Raw genomic sequence first — 27269 nt, 5'->3', positions numbered from 1 at the left:
GTCCAGGTTAGTTTTGTGTTTTCGCAAGCCAGGGGCATTCAGGAAGCGATAGATAATTTCAATTGAGAAAATGCCTACCTCTGATTGGCTTGTAGGCAAGCTTGTGGGGGCTTTTTCTTGATTAGTGATTGACATGGGAAGGCCCAGCCCACTGTGGGCGGTGCTATCCTAGGCAGATTGTCCTGGGTTGTACAAGCCATGTGGAACAGGGGAGGAAGCAGCATTCCTTGGTTTCTGTTAGTTCCTCCCTCCAGGTTCCTACCTTGCTTCCTCCCTTACATCACTTCATGGTGGACAGTGATAAAGAGTAAGCCAAATAAACCCTTTCCTTCCCAAGTTGTGTTTGGTCATGGTGTTTACTACAGCAATAGAAACCTGAGAGTCTCCTCTCCCCTCGGCTTCTGTCTCTACATTTCTCTCATTCTCTGCTGCCTTTGTCCAGCGGCTGCATCCCCATCCATCTAGCTAACCTGCATTGCTGTGCAGTCAGACCGACTGGGCTAAAGGGGAGGGTGGAGAAGAGGCCATCGGTACAGCTTGCCAAGAAGCTGGCCAGACACATCTTCCTTCACCATGGCACTAAGTTAGACTCAGTGTAGGAAACTCATTGTCCAATGTGATAAACGTGGGACCCTTGCCCCGGAGAACTCTTCCTTGGTGGGTTAGACAGCAATACCAACAATTACTCCATTCTAGAGTGATGAACCTGGCATGGCAGTAGATCTCATGGCCCCCACACACATGCTCTGGGCCTGCTCACCACTTCTGCCCATGCTGGTCCTCTGTCTTCTAGAATGTGTGGCCAACAGACCTACCCTCCCTCCATCTATCCCTACTTTTGGGTAAAATTAAATAAAAGTAGGGGTATATGGCATCCTCCTGCCCCAAACCCTGCAGTGGCTTTCCACTCATAGTTAAAGCCAACCGACCCTATAGTCTAACATGGCGGCCATCCACTTGCCTCTCCCCTCAAACCTGCTCACTCCCTCTCTGTTTAGTCAAGTCCTCTTCATCCATTCATAGCTGGCAGGTAGTAAGTGGAATTCAAACCTGAGGTCCATCTGGTCCAAAGGCCCTTTCCACTGATGTCTCTTTCACAAGTGGGGCATTGTCAGTGTGTTTAAGTCATGACTGGGAAATGCCAGAGGCAAGTCCTGAACCCAGGTTCGCATAATTGTAAACCCCTCATCATTTCTGAAGGATCCTGAACGTCCACAGTGCAGGCTAGGAAGTGATGTCACTGCTAGTTCAAGGCTCGTCGATCCCAAATATCTTAATTTCTACTTTGCTTGTGGTCTTGGTCTGTTTCAGCCAAAAGTTGGTTCAAACTGATCTCAGGAAGTCAGCCAGGAATGGAGAATTCCTTTCTTTAAATTCTCACACCACCCAGGACATAAAGGCCAGTTTCTTTGCTATACAGCACAAGCCAGCCTGGAACCCACTATGTAGCCCAGTTTGGCCTCACATTCATGATCTCTGTGAATATTGGTTGACAGGGAGCCCTATTAAAAAATAAGCATTTGAAATTGTAGGGGTTTTGTTGTTTTGTTTCTCTGCCTTGGGAGTCAAGTTATCTCTGCTTCCTACAGTGAAGGTGCCGAGGGCTGGGATAGAAGCTAAAGAAAACCTTCATACTGCCATCTGTAGATGCACCATGAGGAGACAGAGATAACTCCTGGGGGAAGCATGAGGCTCAGGGAACCATTCCTCATTCCTGTGGGTCAGATCACACTGTGCAATGTGAGCAAATAGGTCTGAGAGTCCTGGAGAACTTCCTGTAGCATCGGCAATGGAAAATACAATCATTAACTCCAGGAGAGACACAACTGCGAACATCAGATCTTTGGGCACTCAGTTCTGTGAAGCCACCATGCTGGCACACTGCCAAGTGAGTCCTGATCAGGGGCACAAATCAGTCACCAGGCACCAAAGTCCTTTTCCGTCATGGGCATTAATGAGATTCAGCTGGCTCCTGTCAGTCCCCTGGGAACAGGCCTCTAACAAAGCAGGTTGACAAAGTGCTCCCCCAGGGCCTACTCTAAGTTAGCCGAGGAACTCCCTGGAACTTTCCAGAATTAAAAGCTGGGAAGAGGGAAGCAGGAGAGTCTCAGGAAAGGGGAGAAACGGTCCTAAGAGAGAGGAGCACACTGTGTGTCTGAAATCAACCAATGTGTGCAGGGCAGCTGGACAGCGCAGCAGTAAGGGGTATCACAGAGCTAAACGAGGACTTCCTGCCTTTGACAACCAGCACTAACAATAGTCCTCTGCTGATGAAAGATACCCAGCTCTTGGGGGAGGGTGCTCTCCCTCTCCCTCTCCCTCTCCCTCTCCCTCTCCCTCTCCCTCTCCGTCTCCCTCTTTTTCTCCCTCCCCTCTCTGTCTCCCTCTCCCTCTCCCTCTCCCTCTCCCTCTCCCCCGTCTCCCTCCCTCTCCCTGTTTTGTTTTATACATGGTCAAGGCCCTGCCCAGAGAGTAGAGTCGTTGTACTTGGCTCACTCCCAGCAGTCCTGTATCACCAGCTGATGCTCATGCTACCCTCACTTCCCCTCATTCACAATTCCCTACCTACAAAATGGGGACAGGAACCCCACCTCCCGAGGAATGTGCCAAACTTATGTGACATGCTTAGGGTATGTCTGTGGGGTATTTTCTTCATTAATGATTGATTTTGGAGGGCCAGCCCACTGTGGGTGGTGTCACTCCTTGGCAGGTGGGCCTGGGTTCTATAAGAAAGTGGACAGAGCAGGGGATGAAGAACAAGCCTCGAAGCAGCACTCTTCCCTGATCTCTGCTTTGGTTCCTGCCTCCTGGTTCCTGCCTTGAGCTCCTGCCCTAGCTCCCCTTCATAATGGACTATGACTTTCAAAACCAAATAAACCCTTTGTTCCTCCAGGTTGTTCTTGGTCACAGTTTGATCAAAGCAGCAGAGACTTAACTAGAATGGAAACTCTCCACGTTTCTGTTTTCTCCAAGAACAATTTCCAACTCAATGAACAAGACCCGATCCCTCTCGAATGGCTTTTACTTTGAGGTGAGAAAAGAGCCAGTCAGCACGGGCCCTCATTTAATTTTCGTACATGGATAAGATCATCAGAATGGCAAGAGCTCTGTTACTTTTCATTGACTATCAAAGTCCACAGTGAAGCTCTGAAAATGACTGGGCTAAGCCGAGACAACATTGTGCAAGCGTCTTTCCTGTAACCCATGGTGGAAAGAGAACAACCGAAGGAGATAACAAGAGATCACAACATCATATGCCTTGCACAGTTATACACTGTGCACACTTAAAGCGTTTTAGTTTCTATCTTGGCTTTGGAGAGTAGTCATTAGAATCAACCACAGCAGTAACAGATGCTTTCTACTGGTGACCTGACGATTGTCTCCCCAGATAGCAAGTGTCTGCCTCTAACATCACACATGGGAATTAGAGGGCTAACTTTTTGATCAGGGAAGGGTCTCCCCATCTTCCAGCTCTTGGGGGAGGGTGCTGTCCCTAAATTTCTTAGTCAGGGGATTTAACTCCCAGTGGCATAGCTGCCCCCAAACATAAGGGACCTAGTCTTTCCTAGCCAGCTCCCTGAGTCCTCAGCCTAACTGTGTCTCTGGTACCCAACACTAGCCGGAGCTCCAGGGCCAAGCCACTGGACAGGGATAGGGTTTCAACCTGATCTTTAATACCAGCTGCATGTGGTTAGTCTTCTGGGAATCTGGGAAGTTGATGCCAGAGGAAAAACAGCTGATCCTAAGGGAGAAGCCATGGTGGAGGCAGGGGGATTGGGCCATGGTATCTCTTTCCCATGATCCTGGGTCCCACCTGGTCAGCAGGAACGAAGGTTCCCAATGACAACACATGCCCTCTCTAGGTCTCCATCATGCCAGCTCCATCAGTCCACAAGCTTCAAACTTTCCCTGAATGTGTGTCCAGGCTTAAGTACAGGGGTTGGGGGGTCCTTGTCCTTACCCTTGGTGTCCCTGGTCTGTTATAGAAGATGTCACCTCTACCTTCAGGAGTGTCAGGCCAGTAGATGGAGATGGAGCGACATACCTAGGGGCTCTTTCTAAGATGGAATATTTTATTTCTCTGATTATGCACCTCTGTGTCTCCTCAGCATTCAAATGAACACCAAATGCCATAGCAAAGTACAGAGAACACTTCACAGCCTTCCTTATGAAGCCCACAAGATAATATAACGTTGAGCTCTTTCTTACTCTGGAGAAAGACATTCTTGAGGCTCCTATATGGTATCCGCTAAGCAAGTGGTTTACCAGGACTCTTTTCTTTATAAACAGAGCTTCTCTGTCCAGGATGGGGACGGGAAAAGAGCACATAGCTTCTCTTCATTACTGGGACTCTAGCCTAGGGAAAGGCTCTGTTAGTAAAGATGCCCTAGGGGGGGTTCAGTCTTGTCCAAGGAATGAGAGGTACTTTCTGTCCCTTGTAATATTCCCAGGACTGAGGGAGACAGAGCATGCCTCTAGGACAGTCCTGAGACATGAAACTCAAGTGAATGGATACAGTCATGTGGAAATGTCACTTGATATGGGGATCACAGGGCAAGGACAGCCTTTCAGACAGGAGGGAGAATGAAGTCAGGAGACAGGTCAGCCTGTTGGGTTGGAGAACAAGTCAGGTGAGGAGGGGTCAGTGGGCAGAAGGGCTTTGAATGTTATCAAAAGCTTATGTTTGTTGAACACTGGATCCTTGTGGTGGGTGGGGGCAGGAAGAAAGATTCCTCTGCTAACTTAGCCCTGGTGGAGTTTGTTTCCAATAGTCTGTCAGGCTGGTCTGCTGGGCCAGTTCCAGGGATCAAGGTTCCCAACTCCCCGACTCTTTGTCTAAGCTGTTTATTTTGTTTTATGTATTTATTTTTGAGACAACATCTCACTCGTTCCAGCTGTCCCAGAACTCGCTCTGTAGACCAGGCTGACGTGAACTCACAGAGATCCACCTGCCTCCGACTCCCGAGTGCTGAGATTAAAGGCGTGCGCCATTGAGCTCAGCTCCTAGCTCCCCTGCTCTGCCTCAGGTTCGCTTGCCTTTCACCCAATTCACCCAAATGGCCTCAGTGCTTCTTACTCAGCACCCCAGGCTCATCCGGATCTAGTCTTTCCACCTAACAACACAGTTTTCAAGGTTGCTTCAGGTATAATTTAGCTAAGAACTGGGTGAGGATTCCGGGGCTCTCCAGCAGGGCTTCCAAGTAGCCTCCTTCTCCATCTCTTGCCCATCCAGAGCGTCTTCTCAGGAGACTGATGTGCCAGAGTGACAGCAGTGTGGTTGTCATGGGCTTGTTGCATGGTTACCATGAGGTCAGAGTGGGCTCCGCCCTCATCACAGTTCTAGGGGAAGATGGTTCAAGGGCGCCTTCCCGGTAGGTTTGCTCCTCTTGCATCATGGTCATGGTGAATGGGGCACGGCCGATAGTTTGGTCATAGAGAAGGGAAAGATGACTTCCTAGGATACCCTCCTGCTTCCTTCCCAGGGGGAACATCTTCTGGGGCTGATGTGATGTGGGTGTGCTCCCCCAAGAGCCCCCAATGCCATTTTTAGTGAGTTTGGCCTCACAGCTTCAGAGAAGCCAGTGGCAAGAGTAAAGGAGAGGATGCTCGCTTCTACCTGTCACCAGCATCCCTGTATCACCCCACAGGCAGGAACCAAAAATTAACCACCAAATAAACCCTGTCACAACCCACGAATGGCACGATTACATCGTAAGGCATTTTGCATTTGTGAGTTAAATGTAGCAATTGGTTAAGTGGAAATACTTATGAACATTGTCCATTTGTAAAGAAGGCTTAAAAATTGCAGTAGTCAGAGCCTTTTCAACTAGTGACAGTTCCTGGTATAGCCTCCCCCAACTCCTTTGTTTTAGCCAAGGATGGGACCCAGGGCCCTGTACATGCTAGGCAAACTCTGAGGTCAGCGACGCTTACTTGGCAAGGCCTTTTTAGTTACTCTGTGACTGAAAGCAGCTTTGCAAGTATGACAGTGTCCTTGGGGTCTCCAAGGTCTTCATCCCGTTGAGGCTAAACGGGATTCGTTACACTGAGGTTGGCTTGATGCTGGGATGGACTGAGATAGGGAGGCACATTGTCCTGAAGTGGAGCTGGGAGACTGGGAAGGGCAGATGGTTCTCAGGAAGTGGTAGCCCCAGAAGCATCCCTGACAATGACCTAGGGAGGACAGGTGTGAGGCTCTGGGAATGACCATGTTTTGATCAGCTCTCTTAACTCAGACCTCCCAGGAGAAGACTGTGGTGAGTGGAGTCCCATCCCCTGATGTCATCTGCACAGGGAATAAATATGTGGTTTTCTGCTTCTCATGAGAATCCAGCCCTGCCCCCCACCCCGTGTGTGTGTGTGTGTGTGTGTGTGTGTGTGTGTGTGTGATGTATGGTATGTGCTTTTAAGACTTTAATTAGAACTATGATTTTTAAAACCCCTCTCCTTGGACCCATGAGGATGAGAGGAGGATGTGGAGCACCCTTGGTTGGCTCATGGAGCTGAGCAAAGGCGTTTACACCATAGCATAGAACCCCAGTAACCCCAGAGTCAATTTAAACTCTCCAAGTTACATGGAATTACCTGCTTTTCAAGTCTATGCAATTCGCCCTGAAATGACAGGGCCATTGCATGTTAACATGGGTATGTCAGAGACCCTATCATTAATTCTATGTTATGGGGGGTTAAAGGGTCCCAAAAGGGAGCCTTTATGGTTCCTGGGCCTCCTGCTGCTTTCCATACAATGCATTTCTCTCCTGTGGAGACAGGACAGCTTTAGCTTAAAGGAAGAGTGGAGAGTACAGGCAAATCCTCTGCCTTATTCTCTACTCAATGAAGGCAAAGACTTGGAAGACACACACACACACTCACACACACACACACACACACACACACACGTCAGGTGGTGTGTGTGCCACCAGCAATAGTGGGAAGGGTCACCAATGACATCTGTGTATAGGAAAGTCACTGGGGAAGAAAAGGTCATAACCCTAGATCTGTTGGCTTGAGTGATAACTGGGAGACTGGGAGATCCAGAAGGGGCTGGCGCTCCATCCTTTCCCTTTCTGGATGCCAGCAATAGGGAAAACAATCGATGTCTTGCACGGGACCTCCTACACAGCTGGAGGCTCTCACTTTCACACAGCCTACTAAATGTTTCTGTGTATCATATTTGATAATAGGCTGTGAGGTCAGAGAAATTACTTGACTTATTTTGTTTCTGGGCGACCCAAACTTCCTTTCTTGCTACAGTGAAACAGATCTAAATGTAATGTGGTACACAGAGCAGAAACATCCTTGACATCCTAAAACATGGGAGAGAGAGGCTAGTCTGCAGTGAAATCTAACTCAAGGCCATCTCTAGGCCTCAGAGAAGAGTGCGTCACCTCCCTGAGGACCAACAGAAACACCCGAAATACCAAGGATTCTCTCATGTTCATAGCCCCCTCTCCACCTTTTACCATAAGTCGGAATGCCAGGGGTCTATGGAACTGCCCGCTGAGAACCAAACTTTATCTGTTGTCCATCTTCCTCCAGTTCCTTCTCCACACAGCCAGAGTGAGTGTTTTCAAACTCAAGTTGGATTCTGTCATAACTCAGCAGCCCTCTTCGGGTAAGCTAGGATCCTATAGTGTCTTCTAGACCTTACCTGTCCAGACTGAACTGGGGCTGCCCTTTTGTAGCTTCCTACCTTCAGGTATCTTTGGTTTGCTCTTGGTTCTTTTAGAGCCTGTTCAGTTTGTAACTGGATGGTCACTATCCTTCTGTTCTATTAAACTTCATGAGGGGAAGACTCATTGTTTGCTTACACATGTATACCCAGGGCCTAACAGTACCTGAGTCTGGGGCTTAGCTTTTGGGCTCCGCACTTCAGTCTCCCTGGGTCTTGTGACTCAATCTCAAAGTCTGTTGACTGTTCGGTACCACAATGGGATACAATTATCAAAAGGACAGTGGCTTTATGTATCAGTGTGACTTACTGTGTCAAGGGTCCCAAGGGATGAGCTTAACTGAAAAACTGAGGCTGGGCATGATGAGAACATCCCCCACTCAAAGAGATCAAATAAATGAGGCATCATGGGTAAATGTCCCCTCAGCTGATCGGGCAAAGAGCTTAAGGCTCTGCAAAACATGAGCTGGGCCAGTAGATGCCATAGGACCCTTCCATATCTGGCCTTCTCCCCAACTGGTCCCTTAGCTCTGGGGGCCTCACCCTGCCAAGCCCAGGCCACAGGAGGAGGAGTAGGTGGGGTGAGTGGGAGGGGCAGAGAGAGCAAGCAAGGCGCTTGCAGTGACCTACATCTGTTCCAGTTCTGCCTGTCCACCGCCAGTCGGCTCAGAGTCCCTGGCAGCCAGCAGCAACTGGAAACCGAGAAGGAAGAGTGTGTGGAGGGAGGCTGGAGGCTGGTGGGCCATGCAGGTGGGTGACACTGTGTACCTGGCTGTCCACCTGGCTTGGAGTGGTCAGAGGAAGGCTCTGGGCTGTGCTCTAGATTTCCTGAGCAGGAAAGAGCAGACACTGGGCCTCAGAACAGCCCCATTGCTGTCTGGCTGACTGATCACAGGCTGGGGTGCCATTTCGGATACTTCTAGGGAAACCAGTATCTTTGGAAAATCCTGCAGAAGTGAATTTCTGATTTTCCAGGCGCTGCCTGTTAGAGAATATAATACGACAACTAAGTTAAAAATCTTACTAGCAGTCTAGAGTATCGACCTCAAGGCCAAAGCAGTTGAGAGGAATCCTGTTTGGTTGTTCCTTTCTGTTGAGAAGTTGAAGGTATCAGGGACCTAAGATGTCATAACGGAACAGCTTCTGGGGCAGTGGGTGAGACCTATGGGCCCTGGGAAGGGTTAAGGGAGACACAGCCTGAGGCCCGGAACGCAGAATCTGGTTGAGATAGACTGAAATGAGTGCTTTTGAGAAGACTTAGGAGTCTTCCTGGATGTGGAATAAATCACATAGGAAAGAATTAAACCCCTTTCCCATTCTTTCTGATTAAGCCTATATCCCTCTGTTCTCCAGCCAGATATGCCTCTCACTCATTAGTCTTTGGATTTGTTTCTTCTAGAGTATTCCTGAAGTAGCATGACTCTGGACCCTTGAGCATCACAGGCTCCTGCATCATTGATTCTTAACTGGACCCACAGGAACCGAAGGTAAGGGACTGGTATCTGAATTACTTGACATGTGGCAAATAGCCACAGGATCTCATGGTGGCGGTGGCTCTGCTGTGTTCACCTCTGGTGTGACTGGGCGCCTGTGTGCTTCAGTCAATCGGATACTGACCTAAGGGAGGGAAGAAAGGAGATCTTGGGGTATCTACCCCCACTTAGTATAGCCAGCTGAGCCCTGCTCATTGGAGTCATCTTCTCTCCTGTCCACCCTTGTGACTCCTTTCCTGCAGTGGCTGTGTCTCCTGTGGTGTTAGTGACCGCTCCAGAACGCGGTTGGCACACAGTGACATTCCACACACAGGGGGGCATGACTAGGCTGCACAGGGGGCCAGAAGTGCCAGCGTGGGGGCAGTTGTGCAAGAAAGTACTGAATTTGCTCTGTCATGTGTGATTTTATATCAATGATGGAGTTGTTTGGGCAGCAGGTATAGCTCCCCCAAACAGAACAGCCTGGCCATGCTTCAACCTCTCAGGTGCTAGGTGGGATTGCTGGAGGATTCTCCCTTTAACTCATTCATGGCTCTCATCCAATCCCAAAGCCTACCCTACTCCTTCTCACACAGGCAATAGCAGATGGAGGCAATTAAGGAAGTTGGAGGTGGGGAGGATGATAGTGAAAGGGCTTGAAAGAAACTGTGGTAGACTCCTGTTTACCTGACCCTGTCGTTCATAAGCTCAGAAGGCGGTGAATGGGTTTCTGATGATCTTATTGACCTGGGGGAGAGAAGGCTTCGGAGTCATTAAATCTGGTCTCATCCCCACAGTCCTTGAGGTCTGAAGGATTCCACGCTGGTTAAAGACGGAGGCAGAAGGCTCCTGGGCCCCAGTAGAAAATCTAAGAGATCGGTGGAGAATTTGCATTCCAAAGTTGGGAAGTCACTGCTCATTCCTGAATGAGTTCGGTTTTACTCTCTGAATGGTGATGGGCTTGGGTCCTACCAGGAACCCAGGCTAGCAATAGATTATACAGTCCTGGCATCATGGTTTCCTTTCCTCAGGAACTGGGCAGCACCTACTTCTTCTCTGGGAAATTGGTCTAGTGGAGCCATTCTAGGGAATAGCAGGAGCTAATCGTTTTCATTTTAGCAGTTAGACAACTTCTTAGGGGCATCACCTGCCTGCCCCCCAACATTCACCTTAGATCATGGCTGGTGTCCCTGGTGGTACGGGATGGGTGGAGTGCTAGCAAAATGGGCTATCATGGGCTATCATAGGCAATTCATCTGTCATCCTCAGGAGATCAGTTTCCACCCAGAGGAGCACAAAGAAGCTGGACCTATGGCTGGTAAGAGAGCTAACTGCCCCTCTACCCACATTGCGGTTCCTCACATGGCCAGAAGGCAGGGAGGAGGTAGGGCCCAGAGCTCTTTGGGAACACGCCACCTCTGCTTTTTCGATGTGGACTTTGGAGTTTGCTCCATTTTACTGAGCCTCCATGGGAACTGAACTCCTGCTTCCTGAGGAATGGCCCTTTCCACCCTACTTTACCTAGCTTTTCTCTAGCCACACACCCAGAGTCCTCCTGGGGCCCACAGCCAGAGAGGAACCACCGGATTTCCACTAGAAAGCATAAAGCATTGCTTACAATGGGCAAGTGGGCAGGACATGCCTACCTTGGCTGAATCAGAGGAAGGTCAAGATAAACTCCCCCTACTTTCCCCAGGAAAGCCCCCCAAGAAGTCCTCCATCCCAGGAGTGAGCATCAGGCAGCTGGTGGACGAGATCCCAGAAGGCTGCAGCACACCAGACTTCAAGCAGAAGCCTGTCACCTTGGCTCTACCAGAGGGTGAGGCCCTATTGGATACTGCTGGGGGGAGTCATGGCTCCTGCTCTCCCACTCCCTAGAAAGCACAAGGCTTGGCCACCTAACCTTTCTGGGCATCCAGTCCCTCCTTTGTCTGTCACCTATGTATCCATCCTTCCTATATTCAAGTGGCATCTGTCTGTCTGCCTGGATTCCTAGGAGGGACAGGAGCCAGAGGTGACAATGGGGAAAGGAGTGAGAGAGTCCATGCTATGTTCATGTGGGGGGAGAAAGGCTGGCCAATGCTAAATGGGGATCAGGTCCCCAGGTTCATTTCTCTCCTCTCCTTGTCTCTACGTCTTCTACAGGAAGAGGCTAAAGCTCTCTTCTCCCTGGCTGCCAGTAAGGTGTCTGCTCCGTAAGCTTGAGGATTTAAGTTTGGTTTCCTGGTATTTACATAGAAAGCTGGACGCTGGGGTCCACACAGTCTGCACACTGAGGGGGAGAGAATCAGCAGGGTTTCAGGGCCTTTTTGGATAGCCTGTCTAGCCAATTGGGTTTCAGATCTTGAGATGGTGTCTCAAAAATTTAGTAAAGAAGGCTGGGAAGATGGCTCAAGGGTTAAGATGTCTGTTCTTCCAGAGGACCATGGTTTGGTTCCCAGAACCCATGTGGCCACTCACGCCATTTGTAATGCAGGTTCTAGGGGGAGCTGATGCCCTCCTCTGGCCTCTGAGGGCATCACACACACAGACAAACATTAAGACAAGCGCCCATACACGTAAAATAAAAATGAAGGAAAAATAATGTTTTAAAAATAGAACACGAACAAGGAAGACACTTGATCTCTGTGGTCTCCTCTCTCTCTCTCTCTCTCTCTCTCTCTCTCTCTCTCTCTCTCTTTCTCTCTCTCTCTCTCTCTCTCTCTCACACACACACACACACACACATATACACAAGACGCACACACAGATACACACACACATGAGCACACAACACACTGTTTCTTCTAACCTTACCCTAAAGAGCCACACAGCTTGTGGCTCATAGGCCAGTCTTGACTCAGGAGCACCACTGTTAAAAGGCCACAGGAAACCATGTGGAATTGGTGTTCCTTCCTTAGCAATGGTCCTTGCCGTAAACTTTAGTTAACAACATTACACACACACACACACACACACACACACACACACACACACACACCCCTAAAGAAATCTGATTCCCACTCCATCCCTGCGTACCATCACCACCACCACCACAGAGCACCCAGCCGCATCTTTCTTGGGGACACCAGGCCTCTGCACGATGGAAGTCAGGCCAGCACTACTTCTGGGTACCTGGAAACTGTGGATTCCATCTGACATTATGAGTCCCAAGTAAGGGGATCACAGATCACAGTCAGGTACTTCTTCGGGATGACTACAACAGGCAGGGTGCTGTAAGTTTAAATCCAAATAACATGTTACCTCTCTACCGCCCATGTTGCTTCTTCCTGCCCCAGGAAAAAATGCCATCTTTCGTGCGGTGGTCTGTGGGGAGCCCAGACCCGATGTGCACTGGCAGAGCACCAAAGGAGACCTCAGCAACTCCAGCAAGTACCAGATTTCCTCTGCTCCTGGTAGAGAGGAGCATGTGCTACAGGTGAGCCCACAGCCACTCCTACCCATGGTTCATAGGTCTCTTCCTAGTCCCTTAAATTCTTGATGTCGTCCAGTCCCCAGGTGAAGAAGAGATAGTCCCCACAGTTGGGTCTACTTTCAAGGTCTCTGAGCCAGGAGAAGCCTAGTGGATTTGTTATTGTCTCTCTACTAATCAGGAGACCACCTGGACCGTACTGGACCACAGTCCTAGGCCTCCAGTTTTGGCTTTGGAAAGCTGGTTACTTGCCTCTTACTGTCTTCACTTCTTCACCCTCGGAAAAGCATAATTATAGTACACACTTTAAGGAAGTCTAGAGAGTAGAACTTCCCAGAACGTGTCTAGCCCATGGTTCTCAACATGTGGGTCGCGACCCCTTCAGGCAGTCAAACAACATTTTCACAGGGGTCATACATCAGCTAGCCTGCATATCAGATCATTACATTACAATCCATAACAGTAGCAAAGCTACAGTCATAAAGTAGCAACAAAAAAGTGTTTGCTTGGGAGGGGGGGTCACCACAACGTGAGGGTCAATAGTAAAGAGCCACGGCAGTAAGAAGGTTGAGAACCACTGGTCGGTGTCCCACCCTAAACTGAGTACCGACAGCTCTTGACGTATCGTGGTTCCACTTGCAGTTTTTGCTCTTGTGTTAGTGGAAAAGCAATGTGCATTGAGTAGAAACCACACACCAAGTTTTCAATTTTTCAGTTTGATCTCTTCACGGGTTAGAAATATGTGTGTGCGAGCCACTCTGAGCAATGGCCGCTACCTGCAGCCTCCACTGGTCAGAGGATAACCGTATTCTATAGCATGTTGTGTTCACTGGCTTACATGAGATATTTAGAAAATATATAAAATGGACTTAATCATCTCGCTCTTGGGTGTGCTATCCCACATTAAAGTAGACAAGGCTAGAGCAAATTTTGTAGGTAGCTGTTACTAAATGCATTTTCAACTGATAATACCTTCAGCTTAAAGGGGGTGTACTGGAGTGCACCCTACTGCCAGTCAAACAGCATCTGCACCCTTAAGCAATTGTGGTTAATATATTAATAATATTCTAGACACTAACCGTGGAACACTCACACGTGTCAGGCCTGAGGACATGAGTTAATCTGATCATCCTCTACTTTTTAAGATATTCTCATTCCCATCTTATCAGTGAAGAAAATTAAAATGCAGAGGCCAGGGAACTTGCCCAAGATCCCATAGCAGTAATGCATGGCAGAGACCAACCTTCTTCAGTGCTGATTCACTCACTCTCCCCCAGTGCAAGCTCTTTCTGCAACCCATATTGCCCTTGATGGCAAGAGCATCTGCCCTCTGTCTGAATCCAGAGTTTGTTTTGGTGTCTGTATTTCTTGATAAAGACCGAGTTTCAGAGGGGAAAAGCTATGTCTGTATGCCCTCATACTTCCAACACACAACCATGGGCAGCACATGGAATAAATGCAGTCAGTGCTAGCCCCCTTCCCTTGCCCTCCGCCTCTCTCCACAGATCAACAAGCTGACTGGAGAGGATTCGGATCTGTACCGCTGCACTGCCCTGAATGCCTATGGAGAAGCCACGTGCTCAGTGAGGCTTACTGTCATCGAAGGTGAGTTTGTCCCATGTGCCTATCAAATAGGGCAGCAACTTTGTCTAGAGAACTCTCTCAGAGGAACCACAGGGTGACAGGAGAGGAGAGAGGTCCCAGAGGCTGTTGCTACTGTTTCCCCATCACTTGCAGGAACCCTGGTTCCACCCAGTGACCCTCAGCTTGCAAGTGCCTAAAAGGCACACCTTCAGCCACACCCTGTGGCAGATGCTCTGAATGGGGCCAGGACCCAGATGTTGGTTTCTAGTCCTGCATCTTCTACAAAGTCAGTTTCTTTTTCCACCTGGATCTCAGTTTTCTCACTCTATAAGAGATATTTTGTCTATATCAGAGGGGACAGATGAGAACACGAAGACTAGATTCTATCTCAGACATGCTTGGTTTGGTCTGCCAGGTGTTTGGAAATCCTTAAGGTTTTGAGTTATGATAATGGGAAGACTGATACCTCTAGAGAAAGCAAACTAGTCTCTCAAGTACGTTGACATTCATCTTGTCCCTAAGGACCCAAAAAAATCCTAAAAGAAGTTTAAGAAATACAGATACTAAAATTATCTCACATAGTAAGAAATTCTGAGATTAGAGTTTAGGGCTCATTTACATCTCTGAGCTGTCATAGGAGAGAGATTGAGTTCTTGTCTCTCTGCTCGATAAGGTCTCCTATCCTTAGCAGGCTGACTGACCACTGAAGGTTCAAACTTATTCCACACTCAAGCAGGAGGAGAGGGAACGGGGAGGCACAAGTACACCCACCTCTTCCATAAAGGGAGCAAAAGCTTAAAACTCAAAAGCAGAGCTTTTGGTTAACATGCCATTGGCTAGAACTCTGTCACCTGAAAGCTGTTGCTTGCAAGGGGAAAGTGTGCACTGGGTTTCCCTAGACCCTCCATTGGGGGCGGACGATAAAGAAGAGGATTATGAATGTCTGTGGAAACAGTGAAAAAGCAGACTCTGGTGTATTTGGCAGTTTGGGTCCCCTCCTCTGTACTGGCAACTCTCAGATGCTCTTTGGATGCCCCGAGCTTGCTGTGGTTGTCGGTGGTTGCTTCTCTTATCCCTGTCAATTTCCCTGTAGACATGTGAGTGAGTCTCCCCCTCATGAAACGATGCTCACGGTGAAGCTTTGAGGTATCAAAGCTCATGAAGACCCCACCCTCATCTCTTCCTTTTGCTGTAATGTTGTGCCTTAGAATAGGTGGGAGGCCAGGGCTCTGGGCTTGATGCTTTTCCCAGGAAGACCATCCAAGTGTCTTGCTTCTCTCCCTGTCTGTCCGCACCACCTCTCTCCTCTCTTCCTTGGATGGTCCAGTGGGTTTTCGGAAGAACCGAAAAAGGCAAAAGGAACCTCAGGAGGGTAGGTAGAGTGGTCGGAACCCCCCTCTGAGGGCCTTTGCATGTTGCTCCCCGTTTAATATAACCACACACACACATACATACACTTGTGGGCATTATCAGAACGTAAGAAATGAAAACACTGTTCATCACCCCTGATGCATATAACCTTTCTTTGGAACCCAGACATCCCACCTAGGATTCAAGACTTAATCTTTATTTTCTAGACCTCAGGAAGGAGCTGATGGACTGCCGGAAGATGCTGAAAAAGAGGTAGGTCTGGGGCTGTCTGGGGGATTTTGGAAGCTCATATGGTCCCCACCTGGACTCCTTCTATAAGGAAGTTGGGCTGACTTTCTACTTCTGATCCAAGGAAGGAGCTAGACTGCCATTAGTAGACGGGAGGACAGAAGAGCACAGAACTGAGCACCCTGGATCTAGCTCATGGCCTAGTTTTCTTTCCCCTCAGTCCTGTTGCAAAATGGGAGGGCCCACTTGAGCAGTAATTAAAACAAATATGGCTTAAAGCGGCAGAACAATCCGATTCTAACCTCGCTCAGAAATCAACACCACCAGTTTGTAGGAGCCCAAAGTCTTCTACAAGCTGATACCCCAGGGTAAGGCTTGCCTCATCCAGTCCCTTCCACTTGAGATAGTGGTCAACCCCAGAGATTTCAGTCTCTGTGCCTGCCCTTCAAGTATGCCCAGTGTGGCTACCCTAGACCCCTCTGATGGCCAGGGTCAGCGGGTCAATACCCAGGACACCTCTGACCTCCTGGCCTCTGACTCACTTGCCTTGATCCCCAGGGCCCCACCTCCAACCCCCGATAAGAAGACGGAGTCTGAGCAGGTGTGGCAGCTGTTGATGACTGCAGACCGTAAGGACTATGAGAAGATCTGTATGCAGTATGGCATCGTCGACTTCCGGGGCATGCTGCGCAAGTTGCAGGAGATGAAGAAGAAACAGGAGGACAGGATGGCCCAGGTATCCTGGCCCTGCCCCCATCCCCCACCTGGAGCACAAGGTCTGGAAGAGCATCACACCTGGGGCTGGCCCTGGAGAACCCATCGGAATAGACAGTCTACTATCCCCACCGAGAAGAGAGGTCCTGCTAGGGATCCAGTCTTCTAAGCTTGCTCTGGGTTTTGATACCTGGGCGTGATGCTTACTAAACTCTGAACTTTAGAAAAGTTAGGGCTTCAGTGTCTTGATGTCCTCATAGGAAAAACAAAGATTCTAGCAAAATCTAACTTGTTTGCTGAGAAAATAAGTAAGAAAATGTGTTTACAGCAATTAGCCCAGTGCCTAGCACATAGTAAGGGTCTAGTAAATGTCCCTTGTCGTCCTCGTCATCCTTGTTATCATTCCCAGACATGGGGCCTTATTTCTAGTACTCTGATTCCAGCATCTTATAATCTACATAGGAAGTTCCTTCTTGCGTCTAACTTGACATAAGTCTTTTTTTTTCACTTGGGATTGAAAAGCAACTGGTCTTCATTATTCTGAAAGTAGCTTTTTATCAAGGGCCTCAGCATTTCTTTCAACTGTTCTTACCTGTATCAACACAGGGCCTAGCATACAGTTTGGTTTTTTTGTTTGCTTATTTGTTTCTTTTTCTTTTTTTTTTTCGGAACTGGGGACCGAACCCAGGGCCTTGCGTTTGCTAGGCAAGTGCTCTACCACTGAGCTAAATCCCCAACCCCTACAGTTTTGTTTTGTAAGATTTATTTATTTATTTTATGTATATGAATAGCTAAAGACGCTGTAGCTGTCTTCAGACACACCAGAAGTCTCATTACAGATGGTTGTGAGCAACCATGTGGTTGCTGGGATTTGAACTCAGGACCTCTGGAAGAGCAGTCAGTGCTCATATTCACTGAGCCATCTCTCCAGCCCCCTTAGCACACAACTTTGCCAAGTGGTGTTCGCCTAATGTTTATTAGCAGGGTGAACAGATGAATGGACACCCAGAGCCCTACCTCACCTGACTTCTTATCTTTGAATTTTCTTTCTTGAGGGTTTAAGTATCCTCACTTGAAACCTCCATAAATTCCTGCTCTTCAGGGACATTGTGGGCCAGGGCTGAGACCAGATTCTGCACTCCTTTAATGGGTTTGTCCACTCTCTAGTATGTCAATGCCATTGCCAACTTGAGGCACATCAAGGTCACCAAGGAAGGGGTCGCTACGTTTAACCTGGAGCTGGATCTCAAGGAACTCGAGAGCAAGATTTACCTGTACAAGGTGAGGCTAGAGGCCCTGACAGGGGTTGCCGGTCCTGGAAGGTAAGTGATGGATCCCATGGAATCATCTAGAACACCCTGGTGGTAAGCATTCACCCATGGGGTTCCAAGTTAGAGTTAGGTCCCGCCCTATGTGAGCAGTTTCCAGAAACTTCTCCTTGAGTCAGGTCTGTGACTATATAGAGAGTCTAATGCCAGAGCAAGGTAAAAACAGAGTTCTGAGCACGTGCCAACCATGTGAGGCCGGGGTGGGTATGTGGGACTGGGGGCTACAAAGCATGCAACCCTTCTGCAGCCAAACTCACCCTGGTCCACCACCTCAGGCTAGACATCTTTCTTGGGCCTCAGCTTCCTAATTTTTGAAATGAGGGATCAGAAGCGCTACTTCATGGACGACTACGATGCCCAAATGACACTGTGCATGCTTGTCTGTTCCTGTGGCCCGGCTCCTCCCGCCTGCCTCTCTCCTTCCTTGCTGCCCGTTCTTACTCCTTGGCCTTGTTGCCCGCTCTCTGTCGCTGCTCCTTGTGCCTAGCACGCTCATCTCTGACAGCCGTGTGGTTAACTCTCTCATCTCACCCAAGTGCTTCTGCTGAGCTCCCCACTCCACCCTGGGGCTTCTGAGCCCATCACCCCTTTATCCCACTTTGTTCTTCTTGGCTTTCTTTTATTGTAATATCTCAAGTACCTGAAATAGTGCGTGACACGCAGTGGGCAGCTGATAAGTGTTAGCGATTGTCAGTTCTCGGCAAAGAGCAAATCTGTATACAGTTCAGCAAGGGTGAGTGTGTGTATAAATGTCTGCATTTTGTGCATCCCTGAAGACATTCTACGAACATTTTTCTGGGTGATTGAATGAGCTGATCCCGGGTCGTAGGGCGCTCTCCTGCTAACACACAGGTCTGTGTAGCAACTCTCTTCCAAGCACAACTTGTATTAGCAATCTTGAGGGCCTCTGCATAAACGGCATAGTTTTTTCCACTCATAGGATGAGGTCTGGACATCCTTAGATGTGCACTGATCCCACAACCCCCACATCTTTTATGGTTCTAGGATCATGTCTTTGACCTGGGCCAGTAACCAGAGTGAGGCTAGGATAGGAGGCCCTCCTTTGGACCCTCTGAGGCCCTGAACCATCCTTTCCTGGCTTCAGGATGGTGAGATGATCCCCTACGGTGTTGATAACCAGACCAAGCACTGTCTGAGACGGCTGGGGAAACGCTACCACTTCCAGATCCAGGACCTGCGGCCGGAGGATGCTGGCCTTTACCAGGTTATGGTGGAGGATGCTGTGGTCTTCTCCACAGAGCTAGAGCCCAGCGGTGAGTGTTTGTCATCACAAACATTTGCACAGGGGAGAGCAGAGGGCCCAGGCTGGTGTTATGGAGAGGGATACAAGCCACAAGGCCACAATGCAAAGACAACTAGGAGGAGGGACACACTTAGATATGTCTCTTGTTTGTACCCAGATAGGCTCTACAGAGTGCTTCAGGGACACAATTATATATGACATGCCCTTGCCCACAGACCTTCTGTTGTAGCTGATTATTTTCAGATCAGACCCAGACTATGCCCTTTTGCTACAACATCACCCCTTCTGATAAATGTCTGCCTCTCCCACAATTCCCAAGCAAGAATTTCCACCTGGGCTAGACAGGCCCATGCAACCCAGTTCTCTTCTACTCCTGATACTTATGTTCCTTCCCTACCTTGTGTCCCTCCTTGAACTCTGTCCTGTGTCCATGAGGTCCTGTGCCTACACCATCTATACAGCACCTGACCAGGGGCCTCTGAGAAGAACAAGGAGAGACCACGATGAGGAAGCCTTGGGAAGATAGGTCATAAAGAACAAGGCTGAACCAAGACTGGAGAACAAGAAGGGAAAGAAAGGGTCACTCAGCAGCCTAGAGTGCTAGGATGGGCTTTGAAAGCCCAAGAACAATGTTTTATGGGCAGGGGAGCATGGCCTTGGGGGGTGGGCCACTTCTTAGCTGTCAGGATGGAACAAGCCTAGGGCCTAGCTCATTCTTGGCAAATGTCAGTCCCCCCAGTCCTTTATTTTATTTTTGAGGAAGGCTCTCCCTAAAGCTGTCCAGGTTGGCCACAAACCTACTATGCTACAAGCTGGCCTTGAACTTGTGATCCTTCCTCTTGTCCTACCCAGTAGCTGGCATTATCATCTTATATATTCTGCTATACCTAGGTCTTTTAATTTCTTAAACCTCAGTCTTCTTATTTGTAAAAGGAGAATTTAAGGTCTCTCGGTGATCATGATATGACTACAACCCTGCATTTTGTGTGTATGAGGGTACTGATGCTTTCATAAGGACCTGGTGGTGGCTATAGAAACTGGGTGAGGAGATAACCTAGCTGAAGTGACAGGAAGATTGTGGCAAACTGCTCTGAACTAGGTTTCTTAATTCCTAGCCCCAGTGCCCAGACATCCCCGTGTCACATTACAAAGCTGATACATCCTCTTTCCTGTCTCTATGGCAGCCATTCCCCCTAGAGTGGTGGTCCCATTGGCAGAGGCCCGCTGTGAGGAACGGGGTGATGCAGTCTTTGAATGTACCCTCTCCAACCCTTGTCCCAATGCTACCTGGCATTTCCAGCACCGACCACTGAGGCTCAGTGACAAATATGAAGTATTTGTGTCTCCTGATGGGCTAACCCACCGGCTGGTTGTGAAGGGGGCCAGTTGCTCAGATATGGGCCTCTACTCGCTGAACACTGGGCTCCATGCCTCCAGTGCCTGGCTGGTGGTCGAAGGTGAGTGGCCATACTTCTGAATTCCCCTGCCTTTACCAAGACCAAGACTCAAGAGTGCAGGCATGAGGGTTTCCTTCCCTTTGTCATCTGCTTCTGTTACTTCTGTCACTCAGAGAGAATGAGGAAGGCTCCTTAGATCTATTCTTTTTTTTTTTCTTTTTTTTTCAGAGCTGGGGACCGAACCCAGGGCCTTGCGCTTGCTAGGCAAGCGCTCTACCACTGAGCTAAATCCCCAACCCCTAGATCTATTCTTGATTGAGTACAACACAGAGTGTTCATGGTCTGCCAAGCTCAGCTGTTTGAACTCCATTAGACCTCTTGGGGTTACTCAGGAGCCTCAGATACAGGATGACCCCCAAGACTTTGGATAGGGCTTATGCCAGTGACCCATGTTTAATGTGGATAAGAAGCCCTGAGCTGGACCAGGAAGCACCCTCATCCTCTCAAGCATTGGCATCTGGGGGCAATATGATCCCCCAAGAGACTGTTAACTGGGCACAGGCGAGGCAGACAGTGGGACAAATGGGTCTTCTGAAACCCACAGCAGCTTGATAAGTTCGCAACTTTGACACATGAACTTATGTACCCAAACCACATGACCCACATGGCAGGATGGGGTGGCTTGTGGATACAGACCTGGGGGAGGGGGTGATAGATGTATCTACCAATGGGCTAAAACATCCTCGGTTTTTGTTTATTTGTTTTTAAATTTCTCCTCCAATGGGCAGCTTCTTCACTAGGGAGGGTGGGGGCTAGGCAAAGCAGCCATGTCAGACAGGTGCCTTGCCCTCATTTAACAGGGTCTTTTCTCTTGTCTCTCTATGGATTAATGACCTCTGTGTAATTAACACCTCACGGAAGGTGGGAAGGATAAAGGCCCTCAGACCACAGATACTGACTACCGGCTGCAGACTCCAGAAGCTCTGGCCTCCGAAGCAGAAGACTCTGGAGGCATCAGCATCAAGGGAGGGCAATCCAGAGAGCAGGGTTCCCTCAAGGAGACTAGTGGGGCACAGCTCACAGCAGGCTCAGGCAGGGGTGCCTTTGGCAAACATGGCTGTTCCTTGGTGATGGATGAAGACATAGCTAATTCCACTTGGGGATCTGGGCAGGACAAAAAGGGCTTTCTGGAAGCAGAGCAAGGCAAGGTCACTCTTTCAGGGGACAGTCAGCCACACAGAGAGGGGGACTGGAGTGAAAACCTTCCCAGAAGGCTGCATCCCCAGGGAGGGGACACAGAATCAGATTTGGGCTTCTTGGAGAGAGATCGAGGGCATGGCAGAGACAATGAGAACAGCAGATGGGAGACAGCAGGAGGATGGAGGGGTAGCTCCAGCCACCCTCAGGACGGAAGGCTTGAGAGCTGGGGAGAAGGAAAACAACACAGAGAGGGCCATGGCAGTGAACTGGACAGACATGGCCAGGGACAACTCCGTGACCCCCAGCTGGGAGCTGGGGCAGGGCAAAGGGTGCTGTGGGGGTCCCAGTCAGATGCTCAGGGGTTTCAGCTAAAAAAGGAGAGGACAGAAATGCAAGGTGATTGTCTGGACACAATGGAAGGAAGGGGTGACCCGAGAAGGGAGACGGGAGCAGCAATGAGATGGAATAACGGAGCCCGCCTCGAGGAAGCTCGAGGAAGCAACAGGGCAGGAAGTCCTTGTGGCCCAGAGTTTCCTAGAGGAGGAGCTCACAGCTCCAAGGCAGGCATGGGCCCTGAGTACTGGGGTGGTCAGGCAAGTGAAGATGCCGGCCATGGAGAAGTTGGGGTGTCCTGGGTAGCAGGGCAATATCCAGGACAGACATCTGCTGGCAATGACACCCAGAAATCATCACAGTCTGGAGACAGGAAGCTTCTGGGGTGTATGAGTCCTGAGGCCAAAGCTGAGGGCTCTTTCCAGGGTGCAGGTGGTCATGGTGTTGTAGGGAGGGGCTACAAAACTGGCCCTGAAGGACCAGAAGATCTCAGAAATTGGAAAGGTGACCTACAAGAGCTCCAGGGAAGGAATGGTCAAGGCTCAGCTGGAGCCTTGGGCAGGACAGAGGAAAGTTCCAGAGGCCTCCAGTTTCCTCAGGGCTGGACAGTGGGACAGAGGGAAGTAGGGACACCAAGTAGTACAGAGTATGAAAACATGGGTCCTCAGGATGATTCATGGTCCAGTCTTAGAAAGATAGGGGGCTACTGTGGGTCTGGAGTGCTGGTGTCTGGTGGGAAGGAAGGGAGCATGGACGGCTCCCAAGTAGCTGCCCAGATGATGCCTAGTCAGAGGATAGATGCCAGAAACCACAGGCTACTTACATCCAAAGGCCTGGGTGTCCAGGACTCTGGGGGAACACTGGGACACATGGAAGGATTAAGAGACCCAGGGGCAGTCAGGTCCAAGGAAGACTTCTGGAATGGGTCAGGGAGGTCCCGAGAAAAAGGGTCCAGCGGTGGGATGGGCTGTAAGGATGGCTTCCGAGGTCCAGGGTGGGCAGAGTCTGGGAACGAGGAGGGCTGGGAGTATTCCGAAGGGATGGCTTCTAGGAATGGAGCTACATATCAGGATGGCTCCGGGATGCTAGAAGGGACAGGATCTGGCCTTGATATTGGTTGCAGAACCACCTGTGGGGCACCTGCAGAGACAGAGTCTGGGAAGTGGGATACTTACAGTCATGGTTCGGGGGTGCCTGGGGGATTGTGGTCTGGAAGCAAAGGTCAGTATGGTCCTGCAGGAAAGGTGCCTGGAAGAGAGGCCAGCCTCAGAAATGGCGAGGGAGGCCTTCGAGGAATGCCCATTAGTGAAGCTCAGCGTAGGGATGTATTTCAAGGCCATGGTCAAACAGGCCACGGTGGGAAGCACCACTGTGTACGTGGCTTAGGGAATTCTGAGGCAGTGGGATCTGTGGGTGGAGATGGTATAAAAGACTCTGGAGCCATGGGAAATGTTGGAGAGGGATATATGGAAGCAGAACCAGGGGACACTGGAGGATTAAGTTCTTGGGGTCACACTGAAGATTATGAGAACTTCAGAGTCCCGGGGGACTTTAGAGAAGGAGACTTTGGCAATAGCACTGGGGTTCCGTTATCCATGGAACCAGGGTCTCTGGGGAGAAGGAACAAGGAAGGTGATGGTGAACAGATCAGATTACTTGGTGGCAGGACCTCTGCAGTTGGAACTGGGAATTGGGACAAAGCCAGGCACCCCGAGGCGCCATCTCCCTATGCTGAGGCTGGTTCAGAGGGCCACTGGGCTCAAGTGTCTGGCAATGCATTAGGTTATAGAGATGATTCAGGAATTCCAGAGCCTTGGGGAGCTGATGATAGAACAACTTATGGAGAAGAATCAAAGGGTCTTGGGCCTGAAAGAACAGGGCCAGATGGTGAGGTAGTATTTAGAGATGGCTCATCAGGCCTCAGAGGAATGGGACCAGCAAGTGAGGCAAGTTGTAAAAATGGAACTTGGGGCTCTGGGGCCGTGGGTTCGGGGTGTAAACCAGACTATAGGAATGATCTTGGGTGTTCTGGAATTATGGGGTCAGAGAATGAGGCAAGTTATAAGAGCAACACTGAGAGCCACAGGGCTGGGAAATTAGGGGGTCCGACAGGTTGTAAGAATGGTTTTGGAGCTTCTGAACTTATTTCATTAAGGGATGGGGCAGGTGGCTTACATCATTCTGGAGACATTTTGCCATGGAATGAGTCGGGTTTAAAGGATGGCTTGGGGGAAATAGGAAGAATGGAATCCAAGAATGGGGCTGGTTTCAGGGGAAGCTCAGTGGGGCCCAGGGAAATGGGATCAGAAAGTAAAAGGCACCTTGCAGATGGTTCAGGGAGGTTAGGAGGACCAGGGTCACTGGCTGTACCCAAAGAACATGAATCCATGGGTCTTGGGTCAGTTTATCAGGGAGCAGCACAGGGTGGTGGAGAGAAAGGCAGAGGGGTGGGGTTTGCAGATCCAACAGGGCCAGAGGTGGGCTCTGGGGTGACTGGAATGCTGGATACTACAGGTGGCGTAGGACACAGGGACAGTGCTATGGGCCCCGTTAAGCTGGGGACACCAGAAAGGCCATATATCTTTCCAGGTGGGCAGGGTACCAAGAACAGTGTCAGGGACTGTGGATCCTCTGGAATCCATGAAGCCTGGGGGGCTGTTGGTTCTGTGGGGAAACCAGGTATCAGAGAATGGAAAGATGATTCTGGGTGCCAAGGGTCTCTTAGAGGGACTTCCAGTGGGGAGGGCAGATCTGTAGACCAAACAGGAGCTATAGGGACATCTAGGCTTCTTGATAGTAGGGAGACAGTGGAAGATGGGAGTAGGTCAGGGGTAGCTGCTCTGGAGTCAGGAAACGATTTTGACTTTAATAAATCAGACTTGGGAGCGGCAGGAAGATGTAGAGTTGCTGGCCAGCAGGGAGTGACACCTCAGGGATGTGGAGGCTCATTGCCAAATGACAGGAGGAGAGGAACAAGTTCTGGAAGCTTGCCAGGGGTAGGGGAGGCAATAGACAGAAGTTCTACACCTGGGGAAGAGACCAAGGTAATGTCAGGATCTGACAGTGGGCAAGACACAAGCCACATTGTGGCTCCAGGCTGGGAAGACCGAGTTCAAGGCGGCATCAGGACTTCTAGCACACTGCAGGAGAATGGCGCCATTTTCAGGCAAAGCCATGAGGGACAAGGAGCCTTCAAGGGCAAGGGATGTGAAGCTGGCCAAGAGGCTGCTGGCGAATGTCAAAGACCAAGTGCCTTGGAGAGCAGAGGCTCAGAGTTTATATGTGGCAGAGCTGGTTTCACAAAGAGCTCAAGTGTCCCAGGCAGAAGGGATGCCACTGTCTATGGAGATGGTGTCACTTCCAAACCTCAGGAACCCCAAAATGAATTATATAGTCCATCAGGCAGAAGGGACTTCAAAAGAGTTTCAGGAGGAATCCAGGAGCCAGATCTTCAACTAGGAACAGGACAGGGAGAAGGAAAAGCATCCCTCCAGGAGTCAGGGTCTTGGAAGGCCGAGACTGACAAGATCCAAGGATCCAGGACCTCAATGAAGTCTGAAAGTCAGGAAGGGAAAGACTCTGGCTGGTCAGGCAGGAAGCCTGGCCTCTGTGGAAGTGGGCACCAGGTGCAGGCTGGGACTGAAGTTGGATCAGCAAAGAGAGGGAGCGCAGAGGAGGCCAGAGGTCTGGGGACTTGGACTGGCAATGAGGAGAGAGGGTCTCTGAGAGAACCTTGGAGTGAAGACAGGAGGCGAGGCCCCCACAGGCATCTTGGCAGCAGGAGAGATACCCAAGAGGGCAGGTCAGATGTCTATGGCCAGGCACAAGATGCTACCCAGAGCCCCAGATCCAGATACAAGCCTGGCCCTGGCTGCTCTTCTTCGGAGGCCCGAGGTAGGTACTCCCAGCTGGTGACTCCTATAGGGTGAAGCCAGAGGGTAGAGTCCTTGGACACTGGGGTGCCTACGTGCCAGTTCTACCTTCAGCACAGGAACTCATCCCTACCAGTGTCTCCACTTCCCAGAATCCCTTGCAAATTCAGGGAGCAGCCCCACCTCTCCTCTCCCTGTGCAGAAGGGATCCAAGCTGTGTGAAACTCGAAGGTCTCCTTGGCATTAGCTCTTGAAACCCCATATCCAAAGTTCCAGAGTATTAGCTTGCCTCTGTGACTCCAAATGCCTATCTGTAAGACTCGGGGACTGCGGTGGTGGTGGTGGGGTGCTTTCCATCTACCTAACTCCCTCATCTGTGTACCAGCCCAAGGAAATGAGAGGCTGGATCTGGCTGAGCCCTGTGGGAAGGACCATAGAGGCTCCCCAGAATTCAACACAGGCCAAGAGTGGGCTTTGGGGACTTCCTCTGTATCTCTCTAGGCTCCATGGACCACTTCTCTCAGGGTCTGACTGATACAGAGGTACAACTGGGGGAAGCTGCCATACTCTCCTGTACCCTTTCCAGTGACCTGGGACCTGGCACCTGGTTCAAGGATGGCGTCAAGGTACTGACACCTCACACCGATAGCCCCTCTTTCCTAACTAATGGGATCGGGGAACACGGCAAAGCAGAGAAGCAAACAGAAGACACTTTACAGGAGTTTGCACATTTCACTATTTTACTGATATTTCTACCCTGGGAGACATTTAGACAGTTGGCATGTGGCGTGTTTTTAATAAACACATTGTAAATGATGATGAATGTCACCCTCTCATCATCCTCTCTCACGAGTACCACTCAGCCTCCAAGGTCTTGTACAAGCACATTGGTCTCACCTGGTCTTTCTGAACAGCCTCTCTGAGCCCCATCAAAGCAGTCACATCAGGTGGCACAGCATGGGGGTGTCAGTGAAGTCTGACTCCTGCTCCCTGCTCTGCTGTTAGCAATTATGTGACCTCAGATGAGTTGCTCATCTTTAAAATGGGACACACAACAGCGCCCATCCCGTAGGGCTGATTTGAGAGTTGATGACCAGCTGGGCTCACTGGTCTCTCTGAGCAGCACCAAGAGGTGCAGTGGCAAGTGGTAATGACCATCTAGTCCACAGGGCAGTTATTAGTGCTGAACTGGATGGAGTGGGAGTGGCCATCTCCATGGTGATCCTTGTCTCCAGCTCACTGCCCAAGATGGGGTCATCTTTGAGCAAGATGGGCTCACACACAGACTGATCCTCACCCACGTGGAGGGGACCCAAGCTGGGAGATACACTTTTGTAGCCGGCCGCCAGCACAGTGAGGCCAGTCTGACCGTTCAGGGTGAGGCCCAACCCTTTTTTTGCCCTGTAGTCTTTGCACCAAGTG

At 49.9% G+C, this 27269-nt stretch overlaps 1 protein-coding gene across 1 annotated transcript in view; it reads left to right on the top strand.

Annotated features, from left to right (window-relative positions):
- Positions 1-8327: 8327 nt before the first annotated feature.
- Positions 8328-27269, top strand: part of Igfn1 (immunoglobulin-like and fibronectin type III domain containing 1) — a 31874-nt gene continuing 12932 nt past the window's right edge. The window contains exons 1-15 of the mRNA XM_008769584.4: positions 8328-8422; positions 9072-9159; positions 10414-10462; positions 10841-10963; positions 12423-12562; positions 14062-14161; positions 15468-15512; positions 15718-15763; positions 16298-16475; positions 17621-17734; positions 18887-19055; positions 20230-20502; positions 21364-25869; positions 26349-26473; positions 27083-27224. Of these exons, the coding sequence (XP_008767806.2) occupies positions 10456-10462; positions 10841-10963; positions 12423-12562; positions 14062-14161; positions 15468-15512; positions 15718-15763; positions 16298-16475; positions 17621-17734; positions 18887-19055; positions 20230-20502; positions 21364-25869; positions 26349-26473; positions 27083-27224 (5968 nt within the window). The 5' untranslated portion in view covers positions 8328-8422; positions 9072-9159; positions 10414-10455. The remainder of the gene's footprint in view (positions 8423-9071; positions 9160-10413; positions 10463-10840; positions 10964-12422; positions 12563-14061; positions 14162-15467; positions 15513-15717; positions 15764-16297; positions 16476-17620; positions 17735-18886; positions 19056-20229; positions 20503-21363; positions 25870-26348; positions 26474-27082; positions 27225-27269) is intronic.

Source organism: Rattus norvegicus, chromosome 13 (genome assembly GCF_036323735.1).
Source record: "Rattus norvegicus strain BN/NHsdMcwi chromosome 13, GRCr8, whole genome shotgun sequence".
Classification (NCBI taxonomy): domain Eukaryota; kingdom Metazoa; phylum Chordata; class Mammalia; order Rodentia; family Muridae; genus Rattus; species Rattus norvegicus.
Note: the sequence above shows the minus strand (reverse complement) of the source record. Positions and strands in the feature narration are given on the sequence as shown.